Source organism: Littorina saxatilis, linkage group LG13 (assembly GCF_037325665.1).
Source record: "Littorina saxatilis isolate snail1 linkage group LG13, US_GU_Lsax_2.0, whole genome shotgun sequence".
Classification (NCBI taxonomy): Eukaryota; Metazoa; Mollusca; class Gastropoda; order Littorinimorpha; family Littorinidae; genus Littorina; species Littorina saxatilis.
This window is the reverse complement of record NC_090257.1, coordinates 15609506-15621576: the sequence shown is the minus strand read 5'-3', so window position 1 is coordinate 15621576 and position 12071 is coordinate 15609506. Positions and strand designations below refer to the sequence as shown.

Below are 12071 nucleotides of genomic sequence, written 5' to 3'. Positions count from 1 at the left end.
ATCAAGGACAAAAGTTTGACATTTGCAGCGTAAGCAATTAAAGCATGCTTTGTCGAAAGAACAATAATCACTTCCCGTGCCAATACATCACGTGAACCCAAACAGTTCGTGCTGCTGCTTGCACGACAAGAATCCTACCACTCGGACCTCTACCACTCGGACCTCTACCGGATGTCAACAGGCTGGATGCTTTCTGGGTAGAGTGAGGATTCTTGGTTCAATACATTTCTTACTTTGACACGGGTGTCAATCGAGGACAACATTGATGCGTACGCCGGTCTTTCCCGTGTTGAACTTCGTTGGGCTAAAAAAAAAGTCCAAGCTTAAAGATACTGTCCTTCCTGTGTACAATTTAATTAAACAGAAGTGTTCCACTTGTGAACACATTGCTATAACAAGTTGTAAACACTTTGTGACAGAGTACATAGTTCTACTAGCAAAAGAGGCACACATAGTAACCGCATTGTGTTCACAAATATTCATTGTGCTACTCTTGCCAGAAGAACTATGTAGACCTACTGTGGCACAAAGTATTCAAACTTGTAATAGATTAGTGTTCAAAAGTAGAACAATTCTGTTCAGAGTGTAAGCGATCAGGTCTGCCTAAGATGTTATCGACAAAACGACACCAAGACGTTTCTGCTTGATTCTCTCTTCCAAAGTGAAATCCCTGACGCTAAAAGCGAAACGAAGTTCAAACATACATGGCCGACTAGTACCTATACGCACGTGTTTACAAGCAAGTCCACTTTCTCTGAGCAGAAAGTTGCCCTAAATGTCGACCTTCGCTTTGTCTGTGCAAAAAGTTGCAAAACGAAACAACATTAAGACTTGTTCACGAGCAGGACTGACATAAATAAAACGACAATATGACGCATTACTAAACAAGAAACAAAAAATGTTCTGCTTTGAACAGACTACCTTAAGCTTTGGGCTTCTTTTGTTGTGTTAAAGGCACAGTAAGCCTCCCGTAAACCATCACAGATACGGTCAGGCTTTTACACACAGTACAAACACCCTTTCATTTAAACACTCACCGATTGAGAACATCCTGGGTGCCCTCCGTAAAGAGCGAACAATTTTCAAAGAATTTATTTTTGCGTGGTTTATCTTACCCCTGAGCCATCGTGAACCCGTGTGATCCAGTTTCCCTTTTTCACAATGTTGTCGTCAGTTAGTCATTTGAATGCGACTCGATGTCAGCTTATCTACAATAGCACGTTTTTATGCACGAAACAAACGCCTGTGGTTCACAAGAACTCTAGCGATGGCTTTTGACTGTTGAGAGGAACGGCGATATGCCGCATAAACCGTCGTCTGCTACGACCCTTGCGTGACCCTGCTTCCGGGCTTTTCTTTTTTCAAACTTTAACAACTTCGAATTGCACTGATCTTGTCTTGATGAAAACACGCTGTCAATTTATTATTTAGATTTTAAAAGTTAGGTCTAGCGCAAAAACGCACCACGGTCCAAAAACTTTCTGATTATCATCGATCCACGGCTATCGCCAGTTTAAGGGAAGTAACTCATTTTTGACCTGAGTTCAGGATGGGTCCAAAAAGTGTTCGAGACAATCTGCAAAATTAATTCTTTAAAAATTGCTCGCTCTTCACGTAGGGCACTTGGGATGTTCCCGTTTGGTGAGCGTTCAAATGGAAGGGTGTTTGTACTGTGTGTAAAAGCCTGACAGTATCTGTGATGGTTTACGGGAGGCTTACTGTCCGGGCGTGATTTCCGGGATATTCATAACAGCCGTCCAGCACCAAAACGAGGCGCCATTGTTGTAAAGGGCCAAGTCCACGAAAATAAATTCTTTGAAAATTTCTCACGCTCGACAGAAAGCAGCCAGGATGTTCCCGTTCGGTCAGCGTTTAAATGGAAGTATGCTTGTACTGTATGTAGACGCTCGGGGAGCTCTGTGATGGTTTACGGGAGGCTTACTGTGCCTTTAAATACCAATGATTGTTACTTTGATGACTATGTAAATGAATAATACACCGTGGAAACCGAGCAAAACATTTACACAATTCACGAAATATATTTGCCTGCTAAGATACCTTGTTGTCCGAGGTAAGCAGCCCAATTGTATGTTTTTTTCACGGAGGTGGGGGTCGGGGAGAGAGAGAGAGAGAGAGAGAGAGAGAGAGAGAGAGAGAGAGAGAGAGAGAGAGAGAGACAGTACAAGGGAGGGTATTTTCATTTGAAATGTTGCGACCCATCTCGTCATCGGCGCTTTTCCGGAAATGACCTGCGCTTTGTTGGAATTTCAACAATGGCCGCCATTGTATGAATTACAACTTTGCACTACGCGATTCTAAAAATGTACCGCGCGCATAGTAAGAATTCTGCTCTTTCTTAGCATGCGATGTAAAATGATACAAGTCATGATGGCCTATGATAATCCTTGTGTTTTAAAGTGATCAATGCCTAGTCTTGAAAAAGCAGATGCATTGTATAACGCACCAAATCAACCGAATTACAAAAAGCAAAAACTTCGGCGGGCTGTAACAACACAGTTCAACGACCCATCCCACTCGACCAAAACGCACCAATTTTACGTATTTTTTAACGTTTCAGATCTTACATTTTACAACAACAAAAACACAACAAGAGTGTTCCGATACTACTTTTCACTGGTAACTATCGATTGTAATACATTTTTACTCAGTCTCAACTGATTATATAATATCCTCACACAGTCTCTCTGGGCTGCAGAGACAGCATTACGTCCCTTTACTGGTAATCTAGGCTCTTGAAACGTGATGTGCAAGTCTGTGCGCTATATTGATGTGATTGATTGTTGCAAAATGTTGATTCAAATTAAAGATGATTTCAGCCTGTTGTAACAAACTAACACTCTACTCTGAGAAAAAAAATCATTGTGTTCAAAATAGATCGAGACAGCAGCAACTAGCAAGCTGCATGCGCCGAGTGTCACAGAGAATTGTTACACAGTGTACCCCCACACCCCCAATTCAAGACTTCCCCTGTATAAGACCTTGCTTTTTCATATACCTTATTCATGACCTGTGAAAAGGGTATACTTTTTTGTGCCAGTCGAAGGGTTGCCATTTCTAGAACGAGGCAGCTCGTTTCCGGAAATGCGACGCTTTGTTGGAAATCAAATGAGGTTTCGGGAAATCCCGATTATTCCAACTCTGCCCCGGATTCTTACTTTGCGCCCAACAGAAATACCAATCAAGTCTTGGTTGCTTCCCTTGCTTTACTAATTCGTGCAAGCACAGTGATATATCATCATGTCGTAAAGCATACCTTCGTTGCACAGAAAATGATAGGGCGTGTGCAGAGAGTAACGTGACCAAATAAACTTGCTTTGTGTTCGAATTTGTTCAGATCTATTTACTGGAAAAGAAACAAGAAGTGTTGTAGTCTTGGGCGAAACTGTTTAATAGTTTTTATGTACACATTTCAGGGTGGGAATTCTAGACCAAGCGTTTTGTTTTCATTTCCAAACCAGGTTGCATCTGCGCGTCAAAATCACAATGTAGTGATCATGTTCAGTCTTTTCATTTAAATCCAAAGAATTAAATATGCAGCCCTTCTTGATTGAAGAAACATGGACTGCAATCAGCATCGTTAAACGCGGAGAGAGGTCTGTATAGTAGCGTCCCTTAGGACAGAGTTGTCTTGCTTTGGCCGACAGAGTAGTGTCCTCTTACATCGGTTGACATGGGTCGTTTTCCGCCAGCAACCCATTTGCTGCAACAGAAGGACATGTCAGTAAATACCTGGAGCGCTTCTTGTTATGACTGGTCTTTTTTTTCATGCGTCAGTGACACTAAAAATAACATCCAAAACTCAGAATTAAAAATCAAGATAGGTTAGTTTTTTCACAAAACAAAAAATTCACAATTTAGAGAAAAAAAGGTAAAATTTAAACGTTCTACGAACTAAATATTAGTATCCTTTTTTTATCTTTTTTTTTATCATGTGACAGTGAGTTAGTGAGTGCGTACGTGTGTTGCAAGCGTGTGTGTGTGTGTGTGTGTGTGTGTGTGTGTGTGTGTGTGTGTGTGTGTGTGTGTGTGTGTGTGTGTGTGTGTGTTGTTCAAAACAGAAGAGTACTAAGACGTTGCGCCAAATTCACGTAGAATAGTAAAGGAAAAACAAGAAACCAAGATCAAGAACAAGAAGAACTAGAAAAAGAAAATGACTTTCTTGAAATGACACCTGTGGTAACAATCGTTCTTCTGCTTGGCACAATGGACGCTGGCCAAAACAAACTGTTTCGGTTTTTATAGTTGTGGAATTGTTGCTTTTCCATGAACATACTAAGGCAAATAAACCCACTAATAAACAGCGTGTCTACACACGTGATTGGCTATCTTTATACCGCCGTAGGTGATCGCATCAGCATTGAATATTCAGCTCTAATGACATTTTTTTTGAACGAATGGGGCAAAGTATTGAGCGGACAGTGTAGACAACACAGATCGGAGTATATTTTCAGTGAGATGTCAGTTAAGCGCTTGGTTTTAATGCCACGTGTTTGGTTGCCTCAGTGTTCCGCAGGAAAAGCAGCTCACATATAAAATCCAACAGATTTATTTCCAAAAATTCGCACATTCACTAGAAAGGTTTTGCGGACGTCGTTTACTTTCAACGAAAGCTGACACAGGCTGGCGTTTTCTACACTTCGTTTACAAGTTCAAAACCAAAGTTTTGAATCTCCTTGTACACTCGCTTTGGCTGAAAAGGGGCTGAAAAGGCGGTGTCGGATTCAGAGTGTCGGTGATGCTGTGTGTGAATGAAGCAGATGCGCATGTAGGACGTGGTGATGGTGTCAGATTTCCGTGTCGATCTTTTGGTTTCAGACGGCAGTTTGAGCAAATGTATTGATGTCGCTTGACGCGACTTGTTGGCTCACGTAAGTATAGCCTATGCGATGCTAACTTTTGTCTGTCTGTGCGTGCGTGCGTGCGTGCGTGCGTGGCGTGCGTGCGTGCGTGCGCGCGTATGTATGTATGTCTGTGGTAGAAACTTTAACATTTGACTGAACACCGAAATACTAATTTTACCTGGTTATTATTCAAGCAACAGCTTCAAAGTATTGAAGCAATGATCAACATTTCGTCGGCACGTATGTAGTTAAAGTGTGTATCCAAAGAAAACGGGTGGTAGGGGGTTTTGGCGGGGGGGGGGGGGGGGGGGGTAAACACAGCTGACTGGTTTGTGTCGTGTGCGGTATGTAGACCAGGTCAGGGGTCAAGGTTAGGTCAGATCGCGTGAAGGATTGTGGTATAGATACAGTTATCACCGAGCTGCAGTTCGCCGATTCGGAGAAAACGACTCATGATTTCACATTGTTCGGTTTCGTAGCTCCAGAAAAATAGATAAAGAAGACACCAAAGGAGATTTCCCACAGGTTAATCTGCACAGCGTGTTTCCAGTGTCTGCGCGAGGAAGCGCTGTCGAAAGCGCAGTGTCGATCTGGCCATCTGGCAGTCGTGTCCCCGTAACTGCTACTCCGGTCATATTTTGACAAATATTGCCTCAACATCAACATAATTCCTTTACAAGCTATTTAAAGTTTTTTGAGTGCTATATACATACAAGAATCACATATGCAAAATATAGAAAAATATTGTGGGGGATAATCGTATTTTTTTGCTTGTTTAGTATTATGTGCGTACATGATTTTTCCAAAATGGTCAAGCACTACAGAAAACGAACTGTGGGCTGTTACTGAGGCCGTGGTGTCTCATAAAGCTTCACGTTAAAGGCGTTTTTGATAGTAGAAAAGGCAAAGTACTTAGGAAATAGTTAGCTGCAACTCTTGTAAAGTCAGATTGTTTCCGTGCAAACCCAAAATGACTAGTCACATTTTATACGAAAATTATCCGATTCGCCCATGCTATGCCACCGTGTGCAAATATGAAATAATACAAGGCCTTTTTTCTTACTTACATATGTTTCCCCAAAGCAGAGTGAGCAGCTTCAAGAAAATGAGTGTTTTGAAAACATCATTTTAGGCAAAGTCGCTTCATACCCCCCTAAATGTGAAAGAGGCGATCAATTACTAAACTGAGGGTATGACACCCGACAGTTTGTTTATTTCATATGACGACGATACATAAGATAACAAAATACTGTCACTTGTTGATTCGTCTTTACACTGTTATTGTTAGGGGTTTAAGCCATTCCTTTTTTTTTTGCAATTCAGTAGAAAACGTCACCACAGCTGATCGACGTCGTCCTCCTCGTCGTCACAGGGCTATGCAGACAAGACCGTTTCGACGTCAAAACAACGCTGGCTTTGTGGTATCTTCGTCCAACGTAGTCCACGTAGCTTGCGATCAGCTGGTTGTATGTCACCCACCTTCCCCATGCCAAACGGTGCAAAAGAAAACTGCCGTTGATGACGTAGTGTACGTCGTGGACGTTTTCCTCTTCATGTTTGGCGAGAAACCAAATGTGGGCAGCCAGAATGTGCTTTCTGGCTTCTCGTGGCAGATCTGAGGGCTCAAACAAAGATGTTGGAATGTTAGAGAGCTCATGTTCAAAGGCTGATGGCAGCAGCTCTGGAGTGGCCTCTAAGATCCTGACTAGTCGCTGGAACATTGTTGGGTCAACATTGATGGCCTCGCCTTGAGAGGACACCACAGACTCAAAGGCTTGGGTGACAGCCTGATCACTCTTCTTGAGTGTGAACGGTCGGCAAGCGAAGACCCTACTAACCATGTCTTGAATGACGATTTGTCCCAGTAGTTTTACTGTGTCCACATTTACAGATTCGTTTGCGACTTTTCCGCTGGAGAGAGTTTTCCGTCTCCGCTGAATGAATTCCTCCTCTGGAAAAACTCCAGAATTTTCTTAGTGTCCGCGTGTTCCCTTTTCTGTCTTGACTTGCTTGAATCCTTATGTTGGTCACTTGTAATGAAAGGCACACCTGTCACACGCTGCATGCCAAGTATTCACACCAGTCTTTCACTTTCACCCATGCTTGTTCCCCTCGTCAAACCTCAATTTGTCTTTAAGCTGCGCATCAGAAGCTGTCCAATAACGAGGTCTGAGGACAGTCCTGCCCAGTATCGATCGCTGCGCCGGATGTTGTGGTGGCCTTTCATGAGCTGCTGATATACAGCAGGTTGTATTCTTTGTAGCTCAGACATGTGCTGAAGATACTGCCAAGCACATTTCAAGTAGTTGGTGTGTCCAGACGCAGCAAAGTGTGGCAACATTTCCAGGACACTCTGTACATGCAGACTTCTTCTTCTTCTTCTTCTTGGCGTTCGCAGAGGTTACACGATCAGACGGTCCAGCACAGCACTGGTGATAAATGTTGTCGTTTTCTCCAACTCCTGTCGACTGCCGTATTGTTTGGTCTGCAAGGGAGTTGCCAGTACAGTTTGTGACGGCCACACTTCTTTTCGTTCCTCATCTAGTAAGGGACATCGCTGTAAGATGTGTTCCACTGTTTGGTCTTCTTGACCGCAGGCACAGGTTGGTGATGGCGCCAGCTTGAACTTTCGGTTCATGTGAGCATTGAGCCTGTTGTGGCCAGTACGCAGCCTGATGAGGTTGACTTGCTGCTCTCTGGACATTGTGTGGTAGTCATCTCTGTTTGTCCTTGGCCTCATCAATGCCTTGATGATTGTCTGCTCACTAAAGCTGACACTGTTTTCAGGTTGGTCTTCCACGGCTCCTTCTTTCGCCAGCTCATCTGCCCTTTCATTTCCTGGTATCCCACAGTGTGCTGGTATCCACTGGAGGACAACTCTTCTGGTTTGTCTGACCATCTGTAATGCTTTGGCCAGCTGTGGGTGTTTGTCGTTCTCTAGGGCCTGAAGGACTGAAAGGGCGTCGTACATGCAGACGAAAGTTGCCTGTTCTCTCATCTTTGATGGACTGACGGAGAATGTCTACCATCATGTCAAGGTTCTGTAGCCACAGTTGACTGGTTCTGCATATTGACAACTTCTCTTTATGTGCAAGTAGCTGATGTTTGATGTCTGAAAGAGTATTCACGAATTCCTCCTCAGACGGAACACTATGATTTGATGTACCGTAAACTACCTTGTATATACCCAGTATCAAGTAAACGCCCACCCCCTGCTTTTGGTCAAATTTTGTGCACAGGGTACAGTACCTAGTAAACGCCCACCTCCCAGTTTCGATCAGTGGAGTAGACAAGGAAAATGAAAAAATAAATTTCCTTCCTCGGAAATGTTTCGGGGAGTGGACAGAAAACGGGTTCTAGAGTGATTACAGAATCGCTATACATTTTTGACTGGGAGGGAAAAGAAGAAACAAAAGCTTCATCTTGGGCGAAAAGTGATGTCTGAAGAGGTTGATTTACGTGTTCTTTGATTTCTTGAGTAAGAACGGGTAGAGGGCCGCGTCGTCAAAGATATTTTGAAGTTATGAACTTGTTAAACAGACACTAAAGCAATAAGATTATCTTCGTGGTTTGCTTGCAGAATTCCCTGTGTGAGTGTGTGTGTGTGTGTGTCTGTGTCTGTGTCTGTGTGCCGTCTGTGTGTCTGTGTGTGAGAGAGAGAGAGAGTGTGAGAGAGGAAAGTTTTGTGCAATAACGCATCCTTTGAATACTTCTATGCCAAATGACCAAATTATCGTTATTCTAGCAAAGGAACCGCTCCTGCAAAGGGTATAGTACCTAGGAAACGCCCACCCTCAACTTTTGGGCGAAATTGGTGCATAGGAGGGGGGTGGGGGCATACAAGGTAGTTTACGGTAATTGCGAATGAGCTTTGCCGCAGCCTTTAATAATCGTACATTGTACTTTCTGGGTCTCGGGATCTGCGGATTTAGGTTGTTTGTAAAATTGGCGAAGAATTTCGCTGGCTGTTTTTTTTAAAGAAACATTCGGCGTTCCTTTCTTCTCTGACAAAAACAATGTTAACGCCATAGTAGTCTTCGTGTATTTAGAACCATATTCCTGGTCTTTATAAAACCGAGTCAGCTTTCAATGAGCTGCAAGAGATCAGGCACTGTGACCCGTTCAATGTCGGCGTTGTCCAAGTACTCAATCTAGAAAAAACAGCACTTATATCAAGTGAAGGAGTATATTCAAGAAGTGTTTAAACCATCTCATACAACATTACTTTACTTATTTTGAAAACTAGTAACTGAGAAGAAATACAGTTTTGCCATAGGTCGGCTTCCATACAAATGTTGTTTTCGGAATAATGAAAAAAGCCTTAAATTACAGTTTAATGTCATCCATTTGTATAGCATTAAGATGAACAATCAATACCCATCTCAGACGTATACACATTCAGTAACTCTGCTTCAGTTAGTTGTTTAAACAGACAGTTTTTTGCAAAAATGAACCAGCAGCAGACGACGCTTTCGCGCCAGCGCGCGTTGTGCGGCGGTACAGTAACCTTGACCTAGATGTATCAGATCGCCTTGTGTCGGCTATGGTCGGCGAAGTTGGTCACAATTTTTCAAAATGTAAATTTTATTTTCTTTGATTTAATTTTAGTACTTGTTTCCCCCATTATATAACGCTATATTCCTGATATGTGTAAACAACACATAACAATCTGTTAAATTATTACATTAAACATTGAAAAGGTATTATGTTGAGGTTAAAACTAAATATGACCGGAGTATGCGTAAGTAAGCTACAGACAGACAGATCTAGATCTAGTGTCTCGCACTCTTGCACCGTGTCACCTATGCTTACTGTGGGTGTGTATGTGTGACGGAGTGATTGAGTTTGTGTTACTGTTTGTCGATTTCTTACGTGAGCCTTGAAGGCTTCGCCTCTTGTTTTTATTTTTACATTTAGTCAAGTTTTGACTAAATGTTTTAACATAGACGGGGAATCGAGACGAGGGTCGTGGTGTGTGTGTGTGTGTGTGTGTGTGTGTGTGTGTGTGTGTGTGTGTGTGTGTGTGTGTGTGTGTGTGTGTGTGTGTGTGTGTGTGTGTAAAGCGATTCCGAGAAAACTTCTGGACCGATCTAAATGAAACTACACATCAGAGTTCCTGGGTATGATATCCCCAGACATTTTTTCCTTTTTTTGATAGATGTCTTTGATGACGTAATATCCGGTTTTTTGTGAAAGTTGAGGCAGCACTGTCACACCCTCATTGTTCAACCATTCGTGTACATACAGGTATTGCCTGCAACCACACACACAACCACACACACTTCATTTTTCAACCAAATCGATTGAAATTTTAGTTACGCAATCTTCGACGAAGTACGGACTATGGGATTGCATTTCAGCTTGAAAGTTAGTTAATTAGTTTGCTCATTAAAGTCGTCATAAAAATCGAATTTTCAGAAACAGATTAAAAAATGATTGCATTGTATTCCTCATCTTCTTCTGAATTCAAAAAGATATAGATATGTCATGTTTACTCTATAAATGTGCCTAGAATGAAATAAAATAGGTTCAGTAAGTACTACGGACGCGTGCTTCGTGGCGGCGAGCGTGACCCGTCACGGGCTTCGGTATGGTTAGCCGAGACTATCTGAATGTAGTCTCGACGATGATTGGTTTGCGGTGTTTATATTGACAAAATGTTTTAATATCGCTTCACGCGACTTGTTTTTCTTCTAATAGACAGAACGCAAAAGTGAATACTCACTGGCGGGCCCCTCACTGGCACAGCGGTACTGGGTGTAGGTGACACTCTGTGTGAAGTTGAAGCGGACACGCATGTAGGAGGTAGACCTCATCAGACGACCACGCCTGGAGTCCATCGGGAAGTGGTGACCACGGCAGCGACAGTTGATCTGAAACAGTCAGTATCCTTGTTTTAAAGGAAAGTCATTTGTTTATTGGAAAACTATAGGACACATTTTGATGAAACTTTATATGAACCTTCTTCAATATGATATTAATCACAGACACTTCTTTTTATATTTAGTCAAGTTTTGACTAAATATTTTAACATCGAGGGGGAATCGAAACGAGGGTCGTGGTGTATGTGCGTGTGTCTGTGTGTGTGTCTGTGTGTGTGTGTGTGTAGAGCGATTCAGACTAAACTACTGGACCGATCTTTATAAAATTTGACATGAGAGTTTCTGGGTATGAAATCCCCGAACGTTTTTTTCATTTTTTTGATAAATGTCTTTGATGACGTCATATCCGGCTTTTCGTGAAAGTTGAGGCGGCACTGTCACGCCCTCATTTTTCAACCAAATTGGTTGAAATTTTGGTCAAGTAATCTTCGACAAAGCCCGGACTTCGGTATTGCATTTCAGCGTGGTGGCTTAAAAATTAATTTATGACTTTGGTCATTAAAAATCGGAAAATTGTAAAAAAAAATAAAAATTTATAAAACGATCCAAATTTACGTTTATCTTATTCTCCATCATTTGCTGATTCCAAAAACATATAAATATGTTATATTCGGATTAAAAACAAGCTCTGAAAATTAAATATATAAAAATTATTATCAAATTTTTTTTTTCGAAATCAATTTAAAAACACTTTCATCTTATTCCTTGTTGGTTCCTGATTCCAAAAACATATAGATATGATATGTTTGGATTAAAAACACGCTCAGAAAGTTAAAACGAAGAGAGGTACAGAAAAGCGTGCTATCCTTCTCAGCGCAACGAATACCCCGCTCTTCTTGTCAATTCCACGGGCACTGCCTTTGCCACGGGCGGTGGAGTGACGATGCTACGAGTATACGGTCTTGCTGCGTTGCGTTGCGTTCAGTTTCATTCTGTGAGTTCGACAGCTACTTGACTAAATATTGTATTTTCGCCTTACGCGACTTGTTTCAGTGTGTGGTAGGTGACGTCAAATTGTGCCCTTCAGAAAAGTTGAGGTGTCACTAAAGCGACCACAATACGAATTTTAGTCAAGCTTACGTTGAACCGGCTAGGAAGCTAACAAAAATGAGTTCAATGATTTGTCACTCAAAATTATTTTGGGATACAAATTGCAATTACAGATTCAGAGCGAGAGAGAAAGAGAGAGAGAAAAAAAAGAGAGAAAGGAAGAGAGAGAGAACTCGAACTCGAAAACTTTATTACCAAGGGATGATAGCATTAGGTCCATATGGTCCTATCTTACAGCTAGTCCCTACTATAATACACACATGAAACGAAGAACAAG

General features: G+C 42.0%; 1 protein-coding gene across 4 annotated transcripts in view; it reads right to left on the bottom strand.

Annotated features, from left to right (window-relative positions):
• The window catches only part of LOC138983699 (uncharacterized), a 57948-nt gene that overhangs the window by 2078 nt on the left and 43799 nt on the right, over positions 1–12071 (bottom strand). For all 4 annotated transcript variants that reach the window (XM_070357006.1, XM_070357009.1, XM_070357008.1 and 1 more), the window contains 2 exons: positions 10588–10735; positions 1–3721 (listed from right to left, as the gene is read on the bottom strand). The exon at positions 1–3721 is cut by the window's left edge and continues 2078 nt beyond it. In XM_070357006.1, coding sequence (XP_070213107.1) covers positions 3678–3721; positions 10588–10735 — 192 coding nt within the window. In that variant the 3' untranslated portion in view covers positions 1–3677. The remainder of the gene's footprint in view (positions 3722–10587; positions 10736–12071) is intronic.